General features: G+C 37.2%; 1 protein-coding gene across 3 annotated transcripts in view; it reads left to right on the top strand.

Moving 5' to 3' along the window:
• LOC130142020 (homer protein homolog 1-like) overlaps positions 1-24595 on the top strand; it is a 122071-nt gene that overhangs the window by 89662 nt on the left and 7814 nt on the right. For all 3 annotated transcript variants that reach the window (XM_056323420.1, XM_056323418.1, XM_056323417.1), the window contains exons 6-7: positions 9449-9605; positions 22907-23017. In XM_056323420.1, coding sequence (XP_056179395.1) covers positions 9449-9605; positions 22907-23017 — 268 coding nt within the window. The remainder of the gene's footprint in view (positions 1-9448; positions 9606-22906; positions 23018-24595) is intronic.

The raw sequence follows: 24595 nt of genomic DNA, 5'->3' as shown, positions 1-24595 counted from the left end.
TATCTTTTAAAAACAGCTATCACTTTGAATGTTCTACTAATTAATGTATAATGAGGAATGCAAGCTATTAACTAGAGGCTAAACTGAACAGCAGAAAACTCAAACTTACTAGCTGAACAGTATGGAGCATCTTGTATTCCTCCTCACTCTCGTGATGATGCTGGATCTTTTCATTATGCTTTGTGATACAGATCTCCTGTAGAGACATAAAACATTATTTATAAAATATAAATTTTCAAATATCAATTTACAGTGTATAATGTCATATGTAGCAAACAACACTAAGATTTAGAAAAATAAAAATTACAAAGCCCATCTCAGACAAGCTAATTTAACCAGGCTAATTTAACTTACAATAAAACCATGAAATAGAAACAAACCAAAGAAAAACCAACCCAAACCTATTACTTTTAACTGTCAAAAGAATATATATAAGTAACAGCTGCTTGAAAAGCTTATTCTACAATACTAGTACAAAAGTGGCAAGAAATACTGATTTGTCAAATACTTCATAAAACTGTTGTTGCAACTCCATGTATTTGTATACTTTGATAATAACTAACTCCCAAATATACTACGTATTTCTGTTTAGGCAACTAGGCTGCTTCCTGTTTACAACTGTCAGTTCATCTTTTGCACGTACGATTTGCAAGCATGAACATTGATAAAGTTGTTACAATTTTATGCATACACAAGCAGGTTGACATTATACCAAGTTCATGTCTGTAATGTCTGCTTTAAAAACAAGCATTTATTACATTGCCTGCAAATAAGAACAGGTTAAAAATTAAACAGGACATGTTACAATAGATGCATTGAAGAAGTATGACACTTAAGGTAGATTACATAAAAAGAACTGAATTAAGTATCAATTGCAAAGAAAAGGCATGTGCAGGAATTTATAGTAGCAAAGAGAAAGACAAGATCATAGGACAATACTGAGGGCCAGGAAATCAGACAGTAGGGGCAATGAAATTAAGCCCAGAACAAGCACCAGACAGAACTAGGTCAAACGTGCAGTTAGAAACAGGACTCATGGCTGTATAAGAGGGGGCAGTGTTAGGAAACTGGAGTGTGACTGTAGCTAGAACACCAAAGTGAAGGGCTTTCCAGGCATCAGTCAACTTGACTTACTGGGTGGAGCCAGACAGGAGCTTTGCTGTCACAAGCATTGCTTGAGGCAGCTGATAGAGTATCAGCCATCAAGCAAGATACTACAGTAGTGGCAGAAAGACTCAAAAAACAAGGAGGGGAGGGATAAAAAAGCTCATAGTTTTGGACACGGGGAACTGCAGAAAAAGCTATGTTCTCCTAAAAGCTATGGACATACTGTGATCAAGATTCCTCTACAGGGAAGAAATACCATGCTGTCTTGAATGTTTCTAAACAGTAAGACCATCAATTTTGCTACTGTATACAGGTAACACTCCAACAAGAGCACAGGTTTCTGTAGAAACACTGTCCCAGCTTCATCAGAAGGGGGTGTGTGTGTATCTATATATATCTAAACTCTGCAGGGTTTTATGTTTGTTTGTTTGTGGGGTTTTTTACCTGATGAAAAGAGTTAATCCATTTAATTTGTAACTGCAAAACTAAAAACTACTTATTTTCTACATTTCAAAGACACAGCAATAACTTTGGAACATTATTAGAGAATCTGAAAGATTTTTTGTAATACTACTATTGATTTACCTTTATAGTTTATTCTGTATTTACATGTTAAGTTCAATTAAATGAATATTTAAAGTAACAAGACCATATGTTAGGTTTGGGTTGGTTTTTTGGGGGTTTGTTTTGTTTGGGTTTGTGTGTGTTTGGTTTTTTTTTACAGGTTGGCAAGACTAAAGAAATTGAAACAATACGTAAGATACGTTAATATGCAAATTACAGGAATATACTCTCACAAATACTTGGGGGGGCACACTTTTCTGAAACATTTATCTTTAGCATCAATATTTAAATCTTTCTGATTAAGAGCAATAATGAAAGATATTTTAAGCATGTAAATAAAGAGGTTAAACCAGACCAAAGCACATTTGGTGCTGACTTTCATAGAATCATTTAGGTTGGAAAAAACCTTTAAGATCATTGAGTCCAACTGTTAACCTAACACTGCCAAGTCCCAATAAACCATGTCCCTAAGTGCCACATCTACATGTCTTTTAAATACCTCCAGGGATGGTGATTCCACCACTTCCCTAGGCAGCCTGTTCCAATGCCTGACAACCCTTTTAGTGAATTTTTTCCTAATATCCAATCTAAACCTCCCCTGGCATAACTTGAGGCTGTTTCCTCTTGTCCTATTGCTTGTTACCTGGGAAAAAGAGATAGATAACCACTTCACCACAACCTCCTTTCAGGTAGTTGTAGAGAGCAATAAGGTCTCCCCTGAGCCTCCTTTCCTCCAGACTAAACAATCCCAGTTCCCTCAGCCGCTCCTCATAAGACTCGTGCTCTAGACCCTCCACCAGCTTCATTGCCCTTCTTTGGACACACTCCAGCACCTCATTGTCTTTCTTGTAGTGAGGGGCCCAAAAATGAACACAGTATTTGAGGTGCAACCTCACCAGTGACGAGTACAGGGGGACGATCACTTCCCTAGTCCTGATGGCCACGCTATTTCTGATACAATGCTTATTTGTACTAATAAAGAAACAACCTACTTTCATGTAATTAAATTTCTATAACTTGAAATAATAAAAAAGACTAGGAGGGGCTGAAAACATGTTGCGGCACATCTGAATCATCTTACCTAACTACAGAAATGGCCAAAAAAAACCCCTAATCAAAACAGGTTGCAATTTCATAGGGACAAATACAGGGTTCTTTCTACCTGTAGACAAGATTAAGTGACTGCAAACAAAGGATGAAGAAAAAAATAGCTAGGTGACGATATTAAAGAAAATGATATGGATTATTATGGCAGATGACAAGTGGAACATAAACCAACAATCTCATACTCTGGCAAAAAAGAAAACATCATGATTGGGTGTATGAGGAGAAATATAGCCTGCCACTGTGGTGGTGCACTTCTCCCCCTTCTTTGGGCTGTTCTACGACCCCAGTAGTTGCTGACTAGGCCTTGGTACCTTGAGTAATGAGTTGGGCAGTTAAGCGCCCCTTGACCATATCAGGAACTCCTACTCGGCTAAGGCAGAGAATGGCACTGTCTGTACTGGAACTCCCATTGACTGGTCAAAGCAGGGAACAAGAATGGAAACAATCAATTATTCCCTGACAACCCCAGAACACTCCTGCCCAAATCATAGCCCAAGTGGTAACACGAGTGGAACGATACCATTGTTCTTGGAATTTCTGAGAAAATTACTGACTTGGGTTGTGGCCAGGAAGGAAATTTACAGATGACTAAAGCCAATCATCTCACAGCCTTATAAACAGCAGTCCTAAAGTGAGACCCTTTTGAGATCTCCTGGACTGCAGCGGGCTGCGACCAGCATCTCCCTCTGAGCAGGAAGCCGCTCAGAGCTTGTGAACTAGCAAGTTTGCAATACTAGAGGGACTGTCACAGAAAACTGACGATGGGGCCTGGGCTGATACCCCTGCTCCTCGAGGCTCAACCCTTCGCCCATTGAGGAATGCAAAAGGCATTAGATGTATTTCACTGAACTTGAGGGGAACTTTTAACAGGTATACCTTTGTTCTAATATACATTGCTAGCTTGAAGTAGTTAGGTTATTTTGTGATTTGAACAAATTTTCTTGATTTGCTTTGCTGCTAAAATCCTATGAACACATTCTCTCTCTCTTTCTCTCTCTCCTCCCTTTAGATACAAACCATTGTCCAAGTCTGAGACTAAGATTGGACCTAGCCACACCTAAGCTTTCTAAGAGTTCAGAAAGCAAGGGGGTCCACTCTGAACCTTGTGAATCAACAGTAGAATTCCCCTTACTCTTTATATTTCTCTAGATCTAATCTGTTGTCCAAGTCTGAGACTAGGAATAGATCCAGTCACACCTAAACTCTGTGAGAGCTTAGAAAGCAAGGGGGTCCACTCTAAACCTCGTGACTCAATGGGAGGATCTCCTTTACCCTCTTACACCTTTGATCTTTATAAACTGTTTCCAACTCAATTTTGACTTGATTTCAATTTGATTTATCTCTGTACATTTACTCCATGTAATAAGTAATAGAGTGAACCTTGCCATCGAATCTTGTGCAGTTGCATTTCCACAAATTCATATTAAATCTATTTCACTCAAACCCTTCGGTGGTGATTTTGTAAGTGACCTGACCTAAACCACTCCTTTTGCGACAGCCACACATGTGAAGTAATCCTTCCTTCTCAGCACTGGGAAAGCAAGAGCATTATGTCCAGTTAGAGCCACACTTCAAGAAAGATGTTGACCAACTGTATAGAATTCAGAGAGCATCAAGAAGTAATGTTCATTTCTCTTTTATCAGCTGACTGATTTCTGTAGTATCAAATTGTACTTCTATGGAAAAGATAGAAAGGGAGAGCTGAGCAACCATTTCAACCCTCATCACTGGATACACTACCATGTTTAAGACTAGTAACTTGTAATATATGTAAAAGAGATCTGTATCAGTATTATATTTAACTAGTTCCAGTGAGCCTTGCTTTCAGGTTAAAAAGGATCTCAAGTAAAAAGGTAGCTTCTCATTTAGTAAGCTTAGTATGTGCAGAGATCATATTTTATTGCAAGTATTCTATGTAGTTATGCCCTTATATAATAATAATAATAATAATAATAATAATAATAATAATAATAATAATAAAGCATACCAAGTAACCCTATGTCAGCTGTCACTACAACTAAGCAACTAAGTAACACTTGTCTTGGCATGGGCTATGGTTTAAACTGTGGGCTTGAAGAGTAGTAAAGGTGTCCTATTAAATGGACATGAGACATGAGGTCATCAAAGCATGTGTTATGAACATACCTCAAACAGTTTCACCAACCAGTTGCTTCTCCCAGTCTGCTCATGATAAGGAATTTGATTTCTTCATAACCCTATTTTTTCAAAGATATTTTTCTAGATGCATTCTACATAATTTATTTTTTTTTACATTGACTCTTTGCTATAGATTTAGCTCCCTAATAAAACAGCTGTTTGTTTCATATGATAACCTAATTAATGCTACTGTGTAGCCAGCAGGGGTAGACTGGGATAACAATAGAGATATTGAGCATGAAAAATCTGTAACTAGCTTTCAAGAAAGAAGAAAAATAATGAGACCGCTATTAAAATCTTATTTTTGAATAACTAACTCAGTCATCAATGCAAAGGAACATCAGGAAATGATTGCTTAACAAATGCAAATAGTTTTATATAACAAAAAAAAGAGAATAATGAGTTTATACTCATGTTAGTACAGTGAAAGAACATCAACCACAGTAAAACCATACCTTTAAAAAATGCTGGCTCAGTAACTCAGAATCACAACTGAAAGAGGTTTCTAACAAATCTTTAGCAAAAGTTTCTATATAAAGGTTTGGTACAATTATTTGACAACATTATTAAAAAATAAAAGCATCAACTGCCAAACCAGGGAAAGAATTACTGGAAAAAAATTAATAGAGACTATAGTCACAGAAGTTTATATTTATATTACATAAAATCTTATTCTACACACAGTAATTGATTCCCTCTCCATTTGTTATCTCCTCAACAGACAAAATTTTCAAATACCCAAGATGATGAAACTACCTCCTCTGAAAAATAAAAAACAACAATAGAGAATTGTTTCCTATTGTTTTCTTAATCGTGATATCTGCTGCTACAAAGGAGGCGTTCTCCTAAGGGAATCTTCAGTCGCGAGGAGGAGGAGGAGCAGTGGTGTTAGGAACACAATCCGAAAAACATTAAGCAGACTCTCATCTCAGTTCAGCAATAAATGTTTCTTAACTGAGAGTTTTACCACATAATATGTACTTTCCAAATCCAACCTAAAAAAATCATCCTTTTCTCCACTTAGCATTCAGTCATCGCTGTGCTCATTATCACCATCTAGACTCCACTTCTGCATCCCATCGAGCTCTTTGTTCTGCATGCTTAAAATAAACTGCAAACTCTTTTAGAATAAGAATCTTTTTTTCCTCACAGATTTCTAAAGTACAATGATCCACATCAGGCACTATAAGTAGTGTTCATTAACAAAAAGTTTTGCAATATCATTAGAATAGTCACTCAAGATACAATGCGTCCATATGTTTGAATCAAACACACAAGAGTCTTGATTTTTCAGGTAATTACTAATAAGCTGTACTGGGTTTGCGTGGCAAGGTTTTGCTAGAAGGGGAGGCTACAGGGGTGGCTTCTGTGAGAAGCTGCTAGAAGCTCCCCCCGTGTCCAACGGAGCCAATGCCAGCCGGCTCCAATACAGACCAAGGCTGAGCCAATCAGCAACGGTGGTAGCACCTCTGTGAGAACATTTTTAAGAAGGGGGAAAAAAATGCTGCACAACAGCAGCCAGAATAGAAGAGTGAGAATATGTGAGAAACAACTCTGCAGACACCAAGGACAGTGAAGAAGGAGGGGGAGGAGGTGCTCCAGGCCCCAAAGCAGAGATTCCCCTGCAGCCTGTGGTGAGGACCGTGGTGAGGCAGGCTGTCGCCTTCACCCCATGGAGGTCCATAGTGGAACAGATATCCACCCTGCAGCCCATGGAGGACCCCATGCCAGAGCAGGTGGATGCGCCTGAAGTAGGCTGTAACCCCATGGAGAGTCCATGCTGGAGCAGTCCGTTCCTGAAGAACTGCACCCTGTGGAAGGGATCCACACTGCAGCAGTGTGTGAAGAACTGCAGCCTGTGAGAAGGACTCACACTGGAGAAGTTCATGGAGGACTGTCTCCCATGGGTGGGACCCTGCACCAGAGCAGGGGAAGAATGTGAGGAAGAAAAAGCAGCAGAGACAACGTGTGATGAACTGACCGCAACCCCCATTCCCCATCCCCCTGTGTTGCTTGGGAGAGAGAAGGTAGATAATTCAGGAGTGCATTTGAGCCTGGGAAGAAGGGAGGGGTGAGGGTAATGTGTTTTAAGATTTGCTCTCATTTCTCATTATTCTTCTCTGATTTGATTGGCAATAAATTAAATTAATTTCCCCGAGTAGAGTCTTTTTTGCCCATAATGGTATTTGGTTAGGGATCTCCCTGTCCTTATCTTGAACCGTGAGCCTTTTGTTGTATTTTTCTCCCCCCGTCCAGCTGAGGAGGGGGAGTGATAGAGTGGCTTGGTGGGCACCTGGTGTCCAGCCAAGGTCAACCCATCACTTAAGCTTAATAGGGCTCCGTGTTATTCAGCAATATTAAGAGCAGCTACAGTAAATACCTCTAACAAAAATATCAATCAAAATGGCTACATTATTTTCTCTCCAAGTGCTGCAAAATGGCACACCACTGGCTCTGCCTATTCTTTTTGCTCAAACATAAGTCTTTGATTTCCTCCTGCAAGGCTAAATACATGTTATTCTAATCTGTGATTTTTTTAGTAGATGAAAGGTAAATATCTCACTGCAGCACTCAACTGCAGATAATGATACACTGGGCAATGAAATCAGTAGAGAGCTGGACCTAGTTCTGAGTGCTGTGATGTCCATGCAAAGACATCCAGCAGTGAAGTTCCACACAGACACATTACCTCAGGTCCTGAAAGCAATATAGCCACATTCTTCCAGAACAATGTTGAGCAGTCATGACTGTATTACTTGCGCACGCAGACCCAGATTAGCATTAGTACCATATACATCTCTGCATCATGTCTCTGTGCACAAGTAGGCATGCTGCAACTAATGTTACAGCCTAGAACAACAAATTCCTTCAGCTTAAACAAGGCATTTTATCATAGCATAGCCTGAAAACAAATGAGCCAGTTGAAGATGACTAGTTAATTACATAGATTAGAAGGCATGCTAAAAAAATCTCTGCTCCTGCTTCAGGGTCATTTCTCAACTTGTTAACTCCCTGTCCTGGTTTCAGCTGGGATAGAGTTAATTTTCTTCTTAGTAGCTGGTGCAGTGCTGTGTTTTGGCTCTGATGTGAGAACAATGTTGATAGGACACTGATGTTTTTAGTTGTTGCTGGGTAATGTTTATACTAAATCAAGGACTTTTCAGTTTCCTGGGCCCTGCCAGCAGATGACTGGAGGGGCACGGGAAACTGGAAGGGGACACAGCCAGGACAGGTGACCCGAACTAACCAAAGAGGTATTCCATACCATATGATGTCATGCTGAGTATATATAAACTGTGGGAAGAAGAAGGAAGGGGGGGACACGACATCTGGCTGTATGGCATTTGTCTTCCTGAGTAACCATTACGCATGATGGAGCCCTGCTTTCCTGGGGATGGCTGAACACCTGCCTGCCCATGGGAAACAGTGAATGAATTTCTTGCTTTGCTTTGCTTGCGTGCACAGTTTTTGCTTTACCTATTAAACTGTCTTTATCTCAACCCTCGAGTCTTCTCACTTTTACTCTTCTGATCATCTCCCTCATCCCACTGTGGGGTAGGTGAGCAAGTGGCTGCGTGGTACTTGGTTGCCAGCCAGGGTTAAACCATGACACTCCCATAAGTTAAGTAAGGAACAGCAACCAGCCTGTTGCTGTTAAACAGGTTTGTGTACTCCATAAGGTGCCAGTAGTGTCTTTTCATATTTAGGAGAAAATAGCGTAACTACCATAATGTAGCCTATATTAATTGGCATGACATGACAGATAGGATCTATTCCTTAAAGTACAAAAAAGTCCAGCTTCTTAATACATTTTTCTTTTTACAAAATCACATAAAACAACCTCAATGACTGAGCAAACTACTTTCCATAACTGGCTAACAGGAGACATTTCTCTTATAATAATTTATTTACAGTCTTCTCCATATTGTGTTAATCAGAGACAAGACAGTGACTGAAGAAATATAAAAAAATCCAAAATACAAGATGTACCAACTACTGTTTGGCTTCAGATTTAGGTATAGAAATAGATATATTACTTATGAAGGAGAGGAAAGATCTGAATGTTTTACCCTCAATGCACTAGAACTGTTTATATAAAGGTGTCATCTCCCTTATCAAGTGATGTGACTGGGAACATACAACCCCAACAACCACCCCAACCCCTGATCCTAATTTAGAATGAGGTCTGAAATGAGACTTATGCATAGCCTTATAGTATATAGCATGGGGTGAAAACCTATTTTTAACAAGTATTACACTGCTCTCTCAAAACTTTGATCTATTCTACTCATTAAGTTATCTCACTTGTTAATAATGCACATTGAAATAACTGCAATTTTTTGAATTTAAATTTTTGATGATTTGACCATTTGGTTTCTTTTTTGGACATTCAGTCGTAGGATTTTTGCATAATTATATTTTTCCTGGATATTTTGGAAAAAAAAAAAAGGACATTTTAAGAAAAAAATAAAAAGATTTGAGGGCTCTGACCATTCTTATTCTGTTTGTGCAGTTCGACAATCAGCAAGCATTGGGAAGCAGAACTGGCCACACTCAAGGGTAATAATGCTAAGCTCACTGCAGCCCTGCTGGAGTCCACTGCCAATGTAAAACAATGGAAGCAACAGCTTGCTGCATATCAGGAGGAAGCAGAACGTCTTCATAAGCGGGTAAGTCAAGGCAAACGGCCAGGATCCTTGAGGTGGAAGTACTGGTGATTGTATTTGTTCATTATGAAGTAAAATAAGCTTATTGTTGGGCCTTTAGGTTAACGTTTGAAGCAGAAATTAATGATGACTTTAAAGCACACAGGGTGTTTCTCAGTTGGGAAATTCTCTTTTTTATCAGTTTCCTTTTCTGCAGAGGATTTTGTTGCAGGAAGAGTTATCTAACCTGTGATACTTAGGATATGTCTGCCAGCTTTCACTCTTCATTTGCTACCAGCTGCATTATATCAGTTTCAGGACATTCTCCATAACATTACACTTTAGTCCCTCTAGCATTTGAGCCCATAGAAACTTGACATCAGATCTGTAAGTTAAAGGAACCCTGTTGTAGTTTCCACATATAACAAAGACCAACAGCTTCCTTTCATCCTTGCACCTAAAGAAAACTGCATGTAGAATCAAGCTCATTATACACAATTAGAGATCTGCCTCTGCTTTCATATAGGAGGGGCAGGGTCCCATTTCCTTCATTGTAAATTTTGTTTGCAGAGGTCATTTGGCAAACCAGAAATTAGAGCACAATGGGGACAGAAATACAAGTGTTTGAGAGAGGAATAAAGTGTATGCAAGGCTGAAGGCTGCATTATGAAAATAAATATATAATATTTTTATTTCTCTTCTCTTTTCACATGTAAGTCTCTATTGTATAATTTATTAATCTTTATTCATATGAATTTGTCATCATAGTTTAGGACATATTTTTGTATAAAGTGAAGGCAAGATTAGCATATGTATGAAGGGAAGATGACTTTGATGGAGTTGTATGAATTTTGTTAATATCAGTTAACTTAGAAAAATTTCAAGGAGATGAACTTAGTTAAGAATATAAAAACAAACAAAACCCCCATATGCTTGTTTACATGAAGACTAGTTTCATGAATATGCTGACAGAAGGGAAAGTTCAAGAAGCAAACATGTCAGACAATTTGGTTTTATATGCTGTACTCTTTTAAATGAAATAACATATGGCAATTACAATTAGCCAAATCCTGCAAATTTTGAAGGGTTTTTTCAGACCTGTGCTGGATCTGTCCAACTGGAGGCTAGTAATCTCAGGAACAGGAATCATATTGATCTGAGAAGAAATTCAGAAGTCTGCATCTAACCTGGAGGTCTGCAAGAATAGCAAGAATTCCCTTGAGCTTGAGAAACCTGGGGAAATGGCAGGTTGTTGGGGCTGTCCTATACCTAGACTGACTTGCAGATGAGGATCTTCAAGTCCCAGACAAATGATTTGATAGGGAAGAATGACAATTTCTCTTAGACTGTAACTGCATGTGCCATAGTTGGCTGGACAAAATACACAAAGTGTAATTAAAACTGGTGCTTTTTGCAAAGTGCTTTCATTTCAAGAAATTGGCAGTTGCTGACAAAATTACTTTGCTTCAGAAATTTTCCAGTCAGGAACAAGTTTGTCATGTGTGTTTGTATAGAGAGAGATTTTCACTTTGTCATTTCATTTTAGCTTCTCCTCTGGAAGGGTAGAAGTTCTAACCTGTGCTTATAACCTGGTTTGTGAATAGATGATAATAGTAATTGTTGATAAAATTAGTTAAATTATAACCATATATATTATAATTATTACAGTGCAAAAGTTCAGGTGGATTTGATCACCAGATTCAGGTTTTACAGTGAAGAACTCATTGTTAAAACATAGACATAATGAGGTAGCATTCTTCATACTGAAATGTCTTAACATACTGAATTGTATTAACAGCTTTTGTTGCAAAACTGAGATAATACAGCAGTTGAATTATTTGCCTGCCTTGCTGTGGGGAGACCCAATCAGACAAGACAAGCAAGGCACTGTGGTAGAAGTTCCCTTTTTCTTGATGTTACCCTCACTCTTAGTAAAATCTTATTTAAAATCTGTTATTGGAAAATACAATTAACGAATACAGGAATTTTTAGCATGTCACTTTGCTTGTACCTGATACTACAGTTAATGGAAGCAGTAACCAAGTCTGTAGCTACATTCATTAACAGCTGATTATTTTTAATAACCTTTGCCCAGCAAATTTCCTACAATTATTTTGTATTTTTGAGAGAACGCAAAATCTTATCACATGGGATCATCTACACAATGCTCTTTTGATCACCTTTGACATGCCTTTATTAAATGTTTCTGTAATCTGTGACCTCAGAACTTGTTGATATCTCACACAGAATATAGGAACACTCTGTGTCTATGACTCTCTGGGCATGCCTGTAAATTACAACAGGATAGTTTATCAAGAGTACTGCCCTCTGTTGGAACTGCTTTTAGAAAAATATAGACTTGACTAACTCTAGGCAAAAGTATGTAGATTATGTAAAAAAAATAAATCAATCTGAACCTGTTATCCATACTGTGTAATACAAGAGCTATTCTAATCTGCATGCTAAAGACTAATCTTTCAAATTGAAATAGTGCCCCATTCAAAAAGAAGCTGGAAATCAGATACTTCTCTGTTACAGATAGAAAATGTGCTGTCGAAATGGCGGATCTGGAGACTGTTGGTTATGGTATATGTGGTAGCAAGCAGTGTTAAGTGACCATATCATGTTATCTTTCTGTTAGCTTTATCTGTTAAGCTCAGTATAAACACGTAGCTGCAATTGATGCAATTGGTTCAAAAAAAATGTTCCTCAATTTGGAATCTGTCTCACCTGAAATTATGTAGAAGTTATACATCAAGTCTAAGATGGTCATCTTTTTTTCTTGCAATTCATGGAGAGACAAAAGCATGAAGAATAAGCGTCCCAGTCTAAGAAAAATAAGGTGTTGAGTAGAATTTGCTCCTGTAAGTGCTTGTCTTTCCCTATAGGATAATCATCTAGATAGTCATATAAACATACTTTTAGTCAGATGAAAGGAACCCCATCCTTAGTTCACAGAATCACAAAATAATTTAGCATGGAGGGGAATTTTGTAGGTTATCTGGTCCAATTCCCCACTGAAACCAGGGCCAGCCAGCTTTGAAGTTATGTCCAACTCCAGGATTGGGTCAGGTTACTCAGGGCTGTGAGTCAAGTCTTGAAAAATGGAGATCCCACAGTCTCTCCAGGCAACCTGTTCCAATGTTTCACTACCCTTCTTATAAAATTATTTTTCCTAATATCTAATTGGAATTTGCCATGCAGCAACCCATATCTGTTGCCAGTTCAGAAAAAAAAAAAGTTTTTTGATCCAAGAAAACCTTTGTTAAGAAAAGTTGAATAGAAATGCTCCTAGAAAAATTGATTTCAAGGAGAAACAAGTTTGGAAATTAATTTGCATGCTCAATTTTAATGTGGTTGGTTTATACGGAAAAGTTGGCTGTCACAGAATCTTGCTCACTGGAGAAGAATGTATGTAGATATGTATGCATTGGAGGGATACACTCACTTACAAGATCATAGTCTTTTATAAAACAGACTAGCCTCCAAAATGAAGAATGGTACTGCCAACACTAGCCGCTATATTTAGTTCAATTTAATTATATATTAAGTGGTTTATATATAATGTAATTGTGGTATTCACTCATTATGTGCTTCAGGCTTACATACAATTTTTGGTGCCTGAGTCACCTGTCTGCAAGTGTCGTGGTTTAAGCCTGGCCAGCAACCAAGCACCACGCAGCCAGTTGCTCACTCCTCCTCACTCAGAGGGGTGGGGAAGAGAATCGGAAAAGGAATGTAAAAGTCAAGGGTTGAGATAAGAACAATTTAATAATTTAAACAGAATAAAGAGGTAAGAACAACAATAATAATAACAATAATACTAACAGTAATAATAATAGTAAAATGGAAAGGTGGGGGAAAAGGGTAAAGCAAAATCTGTGCACGCAAGCAAACAAAACAAGGAATTCATTCACTACTTCCCATGGGCAGGCAGGTGTTCAGCCATCCCCAGGGAAGCAGGGCTCCATCACGCATAATGGTTACTCGGGAAGACAAAAGCCATATTGCCAGATGTCCCCACCTTCCTTCTTCTTCCCCCAGTTTATATACTCAGCATGACGTCATATGGTATGGAATACCTCTTTGGCTAGCTTGGGTCACCTGTCCTGGCTGTGTCCCCTCCCAGTTTCCTGTGCCGCTCCAGCCCTCTGGCTGGCAGGGCCCAAGGAACTGAAAAGTCCTTGACTTAGAATAAACATTACCCAGCAACAACTAAAAACATCAGCGTGTTATCAACATTGTTCTCACATCATAGCCAAAACACAGCACTGTACTAACTACTAAGAAGAAAATTAACTCTATCCCAGCTGAAACCAGGACAGCCACTACAGCAGACTCATATCCTCTGTCAAGCGTGGTGTATGGGAAGTAATGCATATTGATTAGCAAACTTCGCATTATTATTTCCATCTTTAGTTTTCTCTTCATATAAATACCTTATTTACATAAAGTTTCCTCTTAATATTAAAAAATATTTTTTATTGCTAATGCCATCGTATTAGTTGAATCCTTATGGCACCTTTTTCCACAGTTTGAAATTTGTTGTGGTTTATTTATAAATGTCTGTTGATTTTACATTATATCTCAACGTTCTATTTTCCATTTTCCTCATTCACCATTATAAACTGTCTTTCAGCTTGTGCAGTATTTCTTGTAAACTTTGCATTTTAATTTGTTTTAAATTATTTTAAACCAAAAATTTTTTATTCTATACTTGTTTTCGAATCTGACTGAAAGTTTTTCTGTGTATCACATTGTTTACACTTTTAAAAATACAGAAACAAATCTAAAATGCCCCTCTCTGATTTTGATTACATTTTTAAAAATTAATTTCATTTATTATTTGTCATTTCTGATTAGGTATAAGATGTCCTCATCTATCAGTTCAGTTTTTCATATTGATCTACATTTATTTGCTTTTTCTGAGGCCTTTATCTTCCTTCTTCCATTTGTTCTCTGTGTTAATAATGCCTAGAGCTGAGAAGAAAGGGAGTACACATTCAGTGTGGCTGAGTGCAATGTTCTCAACAAAATACAGTTTTGTGCTCTCTTCTGATATATTGTGAGCTTAAGTCAGAAATACTGTACTTTGATATTTTGTCAGACATATTTTTTAAAAGTTTACTGAGTGTATGGTTTTTTTGCTCTAAAATACAAAAAAATAATAATTATGGGAAGATGTGATGCCCAGTCAAGAGCTTAACTTAGAGCTCTCAACCTTCTCTAATCTGCTCAGAAGTAGTTTAACAAGGATTTCCCTTAAACGAGGTTGGGGAGTGCTCCAACACACCTTGCATAGCTTTACAAAGTCAAAGGGGGTTCATGAATTTAGAACAGCTTGGTAACAGAAAAAAAAACCCTGAAGTGAGCTACTTCAGACAAATAGAATAACATTGGTACTAGCATTAATCCTGATATCATAGAAAGGAAAGGATTGTATGGTGATATGAATTATGGAAAGTAACACAAAGTTTCATCTTTGTCATGTAAAAAATGAAAATTATACATTTTTTCTTGCATGCTAACTGCTAAAATAAATCATCCTATGACACTGGGCAATAATACAGAGTAATAACACCAGTGCATAATAAAAGAGCTGCACTCCTAGAAAATCATTCATCTGCAGGAAAAGAAACCTGAGATAACAAGAGATGAAGGCAAGTGATCAAGCTCTCGGGTATTCCTGAAAGAGCAGAAAGGTAAACTCTTGTTATTTTGCCATGATTTCCTAGGAAGTAAGTAAGAATAGTTTATTATATTTTGATTCTTTCATTTAATGAATTAAATAAGTATGAGGATATCTTATATAGTCATCAAAACCACCTGACAAATAATGGACCCAAATTTCACTCCTGTTAAAATAAATTTTAAAGTGGATATTAAAAAAATGTGTGAACATACAGAAATAAATCCATGGTCATTTTACTGGGCTGTTTGTGTGCTACTTAAAGAAAACAAGAATCTATACAAGCAGTTATTAATGTCCACAAGAATGGGATGCCATAACGGCCATCTGCTCAGATTATCCAAAAAATTTCTATAGAAAATCTTTGCAGACCCTTTAGCAGTCACTTCCACATTTCCACCAGCTGTATTAATAACTGAATAACTAAAACTCAATTTTGAACATGCAGTTGCTTGCTGAATCAGAGCCCATATTGTGGGCTCTTACTTGCTGAGAAGTCAGTGCTTATTGAACAACTTATTAGCATCACTATGGGACTAATGTGAATAACTCTTTGGTTTTATATGACCAATGAAGGATATTTTCTAAAAGTGGAAATATGAAATAAGGTGACAAAGTGTGGTAACAAAAAATTTATGAATGGAGTTTTGATCCAAAAATTTTTTTGGCAATGCACCTTTTTTATGTGATACCTATCTCTCGTCATCTTCCCTTTAAGACTGTGTCCTTTCTACCTCTACCAAACAATCCAAATTTATATTTAAATTTGGTTTGATTGATTAAAGAAAAAAGGTATCCAAGTATAACTTCCTTTTAAGATATCGTAATTAGCACGTGGCTAGATAGTAGCTTGGTACTATTTGTTTAATAAAGAAAATAGATGAGCATTTTGCAGGGTAAATATGGTTAGCTTGGCAATTTAATCGAAACAGTGGGATTACCATTTTGCTTTTATTTTTCTATGCATTTAATTTAAACAAACGTGTGTACAGATGGACCAATCCTGAGCACACAAAAAATGGAAAACTAAGTCCATATTTTTACATATGCAGTCCTTTTATGTGGAATTGCAAGCAAATTCTTGTTGCACTAGAAACTCCCAAAAAGGCAAAAAAAGGGGCAGTTCTTGACCAAATGAGGTCATAATGTTAAATAGTGACTAAATGTTTGAGAGAGGTTCTGGGGAGTATTAGGGTTTTCTACAACACAGTAAGATCTGGAAAGGCTAATTGTTCTAACTGTGATGGTCGAGTTTTCTGAAGATGTGGAAATACAGTGACTTTATTTTTTATTTTTGAAACTACATTCTTGCCTTAAAAAACTTTATGTTTTAGAGCAGGCTGTAATTATCTGCATGAGGTCTGTTATCGTTACAGTGGAACTAGTTTCTAATAAAAAGAAAACAAAAAAATATTTTAAAAATCCTTGAGAAGAGAAACCATTGCAGAGGCTGACCACCTTCTTTGCATGGAATTAGGGGATACCAAAGAAAAAAATATGAGCATTTTATTTCAGGGGATATGTGTTTTTCTCTCAGATGTACATTTTTGCTCCTCTGATATCCATTTCAGCTATCATAAGTTCCATATTAATTTTGAAACGGTATATGTTGTCAGTCTTGACATTAGAGTATCAGCATTTCTTAGGACAGGATTTTTGAAATCCAGCATATACTCTCAGCTTCCTTTCTATGCATGATTCCTAATATGAATAATCCACATCTAGCCTTTATCAAGATTCAACCGTTAGTTAATACTTGCAGTTTACTAAAAAGACAGCCCCTTTTCAGACAGAGCAGGTGAATCAGGTTATGGGGTGTTTTTTTTCTGAAATCAAAATGTGAATTCAGCTTTTTTTATGGATGGTGAACTGAAGGCAAGTCCTTTTTGTCTTTTTCTGTTTGCCTTGATTTGGTTTTAGAGCAGATTTGCATTTAGGGACCCAAGACTATTTAATTGGGTTTTTTTTTCCTGGGAATTCATTTTCACTGAATGTGGGGTGATACAAAAGTGTCATATACAAGATTATAATTTGTAAAAGAAATAAAACCAACCAACCAAACTACTGTCACTCTGGGAAAGGAAAAAAGTGTTTTCACTGAAGGGTCCCTCATCCCCATACTCATAATCTTTCTAAAAAAACTAAGAAATGCATTAAGATCTGTTTATCTGCAAGTTATAAAAAACATACACAAACATGCAGCAACATTTTTATGTAGTCAAAGCTTTGTAGAATAAAATATATCCTATAATTCCAAAACTCCATTGGATAATGTGGAAATTACCAGAGTTAAATTCTTAATATTAAAGGATGAAATATCTGTACCCTGTTTGCTATTGTATGTATTTCATGAGCTGGCCAGATAGCTGGAAAAAATATTTGCTAATTAGATTGCAGAGAAAGGGATGTTGCCTGAAGTTTGTATTAGCATTATCAGTTGTAAATAATAATGCATGGCTGAAGCTTAAAGCATCAATTTCAGTACATTTGTTATATTCTCAAACATTCCTACTTCAGTTTCATTACTTTCTTCACAAAAATCAAGCAGATGATGTATTATTGCTCTTTCATCTCTGTAGGAATGAATAACTGTGGAAAACATTTTGATATTTCCATGGCTTGAAGCATCAATGTCCACAGAGAAAATTGTGTCCTTTTTAGCAAAATCTTGAATTGTTTTCTCAGTTGGAAAAAGTACTATATTGTTTGTAATGTACAAAACTCCTCCTGCCCCCAGGTTATCATTTTATCTATGGGTAAATCTTTGAAAATTACAATAATTAATGTGCTGTCAGAAGTGATGTATGTCATAGTATATGAATAATATTATGGTGGGCTTTTTGTTCTTTCAGCAGCAACCTTGAAAATCAATTTTCCTTGTTTTCTGCATTTTCCATTTTCACATTTCTTAGCACCAAAAATCTTTCCAGAGTTTTTATTCTTGAAAGCTATGCTAGAATTATTTTTATGATCATCTTGTTTGCATGCTGTCTTGCATCTTACTATCCACCACAAAGAACTGAGAAGCTTCTTCTGCATAAATTATGTGAAAATTTATGTAGTTATTCCCAGTTTTGCTGAGCCATGCAACATTGTGGAAAGCAAAGGGCTCTCTTCTTTGTAGGAGGTTCATCTTGAATTATTGATGAAATAATATTATCACAGCTATGATCCATTTAGGGATATAACTCAACCAGCTAAAAATACATAATTAATACTTAAATTTAGTCTTGCATGTGAGCACTCTGCCTGTTCTGCACTGTAGCCTGGGTTAGTAGACCTTGGATATTGCATTCCAGAATAATTATAAGGGATGAAAATATCTTTAGGAAACAATTTAATAGTGTCAGGTATATCTATAAAATAGGCTACAGCTACACTGAAAATATGTTCTAATCTGTCTTTGCATTTCTGTAGCAGTTGAAGTAATTTCTGTATGAAGTTTAGAAGGAATTTTATGATCTGCTGGCACTGAATTTAAGACACTGAATAAAAAATATTGTTGTTTGAGATCAAAAGTGTACAAATTTATCTCAAGAAAGTGGTTTGAAAAAATGAATCGACCTGCAGCAAACAGCTCAGATTCATTCTGTCAATAATTGCTTGGGGAGGTTTACCACTTAAAATATTTCTCTCATTCCCACCACTTTGCCTCTGTCTAACTGAAGTCTTCACTCATGAAGCAGTTGTCTATACTGAGATTTGGTGCAATCTCCTCTCTTGGTTTCTTTGTGCTTTGATTGGGTTTGTTTTCTTTGAGAGGTTTTTCAGTCTTCTGAAGCTTTGCGGAGTCTCTGTCAAGCTCACATCAAGTCTGTAACTCCTCGTTTGCCCAGAGCCTCGCTCCTTCAGTCTTCCCAGCAGCCCAGTGTGTGCTAGCTGTCTGCAACAATGAAAACTTCTGCCAGCATTCTCCTCTATTTATAGGCTGTTGACCCTAGATCAAAATTTCCAGAAAACTCTCAAATAGCCTCTGTTGAGAAGTTCTAGTCTCTGCCAGAACAAGTTGCCTTGCTGTCTTATTTCAGCTGTTGTATTTTCCATTGGAGTATGTAGTTAAGTATAATAATGGCTATATACTAGAACAGTTAGGTCATTAAATAGTCAGTAAAAAGCCCTTTTGGATTTTTTTCCCCTATGTGCAATCCTTACCTGGATGATAAATGCAAAATAAAGAAGCAGAGGCTAAGAACAATTTTTTTTTCTTTTTTATTCTCAAATACAAAGCCACAGTATAGACTTTTTTCAGATATGCAAGTTAGTGCAGTCTTACGATAGCACAATAGAAGAACCTTGTTTAATCAGTTATTGTTCAAAGACTTTTTTCAGTCTGAATTCTGTACTGGAAAAAAGGCTTAATCACAGGTACATTGCTTAGTGATGTTGTGCAAAGGCTTGAATGATTGCTTGAGCCTTGCTCTTAAACATGAAACACTGAATGAGGAGATGTCCCTGAATGTGGGAGGGACTAAAGCATTTTAGCTTCCTTTTATGCCCCCTTCTGTGCACAATGCATTAACAGATATTTTTAATGACTTTTGGACCACTGGTCATGAGAAAAATAAATTTAATTTGTAATGAGGAAATAGAGCAAGTAAATGTTATCCAGATTTTTGCCTAGAGCTTTATCTTTTGTTGTTTATGCATTAAATTGCATATTCTTTATATTGCATCATTTTCCAGCCCATATTATTCTACAGATTTTTTGAAAGGGTCACAATACTATTTTCTTTTTTTATAGGTACATTCAAGAAGATAACATCATGAAGATATTTGACATCTTTTCAGATCTCTGTAGGAATGGGCATTTCAATATGACTGTGATTAAAGTAAACCCACTTTTTAAATTTAATTTGTTCATTTTTCCCCAAGTTGCTGACTTTTCAATGATCAGTGAACAAAATAGTTGAACAATGCATTAGTTTCTTGCATAAGCAGTAAGAGATGGACATTTGCCCAGGGAAAAGCTGGACCACAGTAAGACATCACAGCCTCTTTAGTGTGGGTAATTAATTGCCCTTCTGACAGTGGTTGCCTCTGTTGGCAGGAAGGTTTGTGAGAGCACTCTCTACTGTGCTCAAGCAAAATTAGCTGTGTTTGCTTAAGCAATTTCAATAGGTGTTTTGAGTTAGTATGGACTGGAGCGCTCTGAGGAGTGTTCATGTGAGCTACACAGGTGGCAGGTCTGTAGTGGGAGGTGTTTTCAGTCAGCAACAGTACATGCAGCCAAGAGCCATAACATTTCATCCACCCCAGTTCAATCCACCAGCCTCTTTGGTCTCCAGGCTCACACCAACATGTGCATCCTCAGCATGTTTACCAGCCCAGAGGAAACCATGTGGAGAGCAGTGGGGCCCAAGCCCTTCCTTAGTCACAGGATGGGACACATCTGTACCTGCTTCTAGAGCACTAGGTACTAGGACAGAGGTGGTTCAGGGACTGGGTATTATTCTGTCTCTCCTGTTGAGCTCTTCCACTTTTCATGAGTATTCACTGTGCCAGTACTTGGTAAAAGCCAGCGGGTATTGCCAAATGCAATAGCTTTAAAAGAGAGATTGACCTTATTAGAGGTTACCATGGAATGTTCGTCTTTACCAATAGGTAGGAGAGGGTCTGACCCTGGGTTCCCATAAAAACCCTAGCCCTGGGTTCACAGAGGCTTCCACCTCCAATTCAAGACTCAGTTCAGCAGAAAAGCATGGAAATGTTTAACAAGTTAAACTTCAGAAGGGGTGAAGATGGACAAGTTAGGTAAATTTGACAGTTCCAGAAAAGGTTAGGAATGAATTAGAGCTCTGCATAAAGCTGCAGTAGCAGAAATACAGGAATGTATGTAAAACTGTGGCAGCTCTGCTAAATGGTGAAGGGTTCTTGACTGGACAAGACCCTGAGCAACCAAATGTGACTTAAAAATTGGGTCTATTTTGAGCAGGGGGCCTCTACCAGATGACCACCAGGGGCTCCTTCCAGCCTAAGTTAGTCTGTGCCTCTGTGATTCTTGCTGTATTCAGATGTTAGATCAGACACTATTTAGATATAGGTTTATCCCAGTCAGTGTGTTGCAATTCTGCTTGTTTGTTTTTTGTGTAATTATAGTGGCAAATACTGTAATAGTCACAATTGGTAGCAGTCACAAATCATCCAAATATACCTATTTTTGTGTAACTGAAGCAAATTGAGAAAATTATCCAAGACCAGTCATAATGCTCAGTGGCATATAAAACTTAGCAAACTGCTATTACTTTTTTGCCATGAGCACCAATATTTCTTTTGAGACAATTCCAGGCAATAAGATAATTCCTGGGGGTGAAGCATGGGGTGTTATGTTACCAAGCTATCTCATCCCTCATTCCCCTTACCTCTCCCAAGAATTTTCTGTAATCTCGGTTTCTCTCCATTTATAAGTCTGATGTGCAAAAATGTCTAATGTTTTCCATTCAAAGAAACTAGACTTGTCATAGCTGTTACAGAGGGGTAGTTCATGCTCTATGACTCAGAAAGGAGAAGCTGATAGGGATTTTGGTTTAATTTTCTTGTATTTCATCTTGGCTTTCCTTTGACTTCACCCTGCACTCAGTAATCTACCTTCAGAGTTCAGAGTCTGAAATTACTGGCATCACAGTGGCTTCACTAGCTAGACTACATTGGTTCTGGAGGGCACCAACCTTGATTCCTTAAGATGTTCTTTTACCTAAGAAATAAAAATGTCCTGGAGAATACATGCCCTCTGTCTAGGGGCTACTTCTCTGAGAAAGGTTTACCTGGACACTGTAAGGTTTTAGTTGCAGAATTGGGTAGCACAGAAATATACTTTGTTCAAAGGAGTTTTGGGGACAGATTTGTTAGTTACTGTAGGTAGATGATGCAGCTCTGTTGAAGACTATATACTAAGATTAACAGGCACATATCTTTTGGAAAAAAATGAATTATTGCATTTTTACTATTTTAACAGTTTGTTAATAAAGATTTTAGTGCAAAACATCCACACAGGCATGCATTTGCTACCTGCTAATAAAGAGGAACTGTACAAATCGAAATTGTGCCATTAGCTGTTGGCTTTGTGACTGAGAAAAGAGATCTGAAAGTAGAGGAAGTAAGAAGTTGACAGCTGTACATTGGTGGCTGAGTGTCTGCTATTACACTGCTGATGCTGAGTTAGAAATTGAGGCTGTGAAATGTTAATTGGCTTGCTAGGAAGTAGGTGAACATTGTGGCTTAGTTGATTAAGATTTTAAGTGCAACATAGAAAGTGTCAGATGGAGAGGTAGACAGATCTGTGTTTAATCAGCTAGACATTACTATGTCTGAAATGATAATTCAGCTTCTTTCATATTTTTTTAAATAATTAGTAAGTATAACTTTTAATTAATGTTTTTCAGCCTGCAACATACTAAATTTATTGTTTCCAAGATATTACAGTAAACATTAGAAGTCATAGCAAATAATAGTTGTTTTATGCAAAAAAACTTTTAAAGGAATTTTATGCTAACTTCATAAGAACACCTTCACCATTTTAATCAACATAAGTCACCCAGAACTAAGGGTATATTTTAAATGCAGTTATTTATGCAAAGTAATAGTACTTTGAATATGTTGCAATTATTTCTGTATGTGTTGCTTCTACTTATTTCAACAGGTGACTGAACTAGAGTGTGTGAGCAGTCAAGCCAATGCAGTCCACACACATAAAACAGAATTAAACCAGACAATACAGGAGTTAGAGTCTACGTTGAAGAAAAAAGAAGAGGTATTTGTTAACATTTATTCTTGGCTTTTCTGTTGCGACATTTCTAAAGGCTTTCAATATTAAACTTGTGATGGCTGGTAAATACTTATTATTTTCTATAGATGTTATGAAGTAAAATCCATATTCAGCTTCTTTGAAATGATTAATATTTTTTCATGTATATAATTACATCAGTCTAATATAGAGCTGGGTATCTGGACAACAACAAAAGTATCATTTTTTCCTGTTTGCTTTTACCAAGCAGCTCTCTGCAAAAGTCTGCATTGAGGCATATGTAGTTTCTACAGAGCAGTTATCACACTGATGCAATCCAAATTCACTAAGAAGGGAAGCAGTTGTAAGCACGCTTTCCTTTTTCTGGAGAGTAGGGTTTGGAGCAAGTAATAGATCAATGTCTTTTTCAGGCCAATCTGTTTTCCAGGCTATGTTAATATAGCTGACTTTTATGAACCCTAAGATCAACCCTTTCTTTAAACACATGCCATCCCCCCAGCCTGTAACTTGATGATATTTTTTGTGCCATTTGCCTTGGGCTGGACCAGCAGCAGGAAAATACAAGGAATTGGCGTAACTGCACTGGCATGGGTCCTAGAGGAAAGCAGATTTGTGCCACAGAATGATCAAGAATCATCCCTTTATGGATGGGAAAAAGGAGGTGGAAGAAGCCATGTATGAAGAATTGTTTGCCCTGTATAAGACCAGATTACTTGAGCCCTCTGTGACAGACACAGTGGGCACTGGTGCATGTTTGGAGGGGCAGTGTATCTTGCAGGGTCTTGCCTCCAATGGGGCTGTTGTTAGGTGTTTCTGAGGAGGATGCATGACAGACACAGTAGTTACAGAATATCCTTCCAAAATGGAGCAAAGACTTTTCCAAACTCCCTCATACTTAAGAGGTTAGCCTCAGGTTGGTATGGTAATGTTTCCCATTTTGGTTTCCATGCACTTTTGAATTATACTGAGCTGTTGGATGTGAAGAGATCTTTCTGAAAGGAGTTCTGGGAGGTGACTATGCCCTTCTGGGAAAAGTATTTAATAGTTTTAAGTTTGATACCTTTTAGTTTTGTTAACTGTTTCCATTCTTGTCTCCTGAAAGTAAGCTAAAAAAAAGGTTTATCTTCCATTCGTTATTTTATCTATGTTATTTTTATACCTTATTACTTTCCTCTTGCTAAATTAAAGATATCATTTCTTTTAGACTCTCTTTTTACAGAAATCAGTGGTCAAAGCAGGCAATATTTTGATGCTCAGCCCTGCTGCTAGTGACATAATAAGAAGCCCACAGGTGAAAACTGGATTTTTCTCTTGAAAAAATGGAGGATAAATTATAATAGAATTTAAAGTATAAAATTGTTTCTCTAATTACAAGGACTTAATTTTCTAGGAAAACATTACTTCAGATCTTTTGTGTGGGAGAGAAAGACTTGGACTTTTATAGCAAAGAAAATGCTTATCTCTGTTGTTTATTCACAATAGAATTGCTGTTTTGGCACTGTGGTTCAGGAATATTGGAAGTGGGGCTTAAACTTCATGTGCTATGATGGGCAGTAGCTAACTGCCAGTTTTGATATCATTACA

The sequence above is a fragment of the Falco biarmicus genome, chromosome W, assembly GCF_023638135.1.
Source record: "Falco biarmicus isolate bFalBia1 chromosome W, bFalBia1.pri, whole genome shotgun sequence".
Lineage (NCBI taxonomy): Eukaryota > Metazoa > Chordata > Aves > Falconiformes > Falconidae > Falco > Falco biarmicus.
This window is presented reverse-complemented; position numbering and strand designations above follow the sequence as displayed.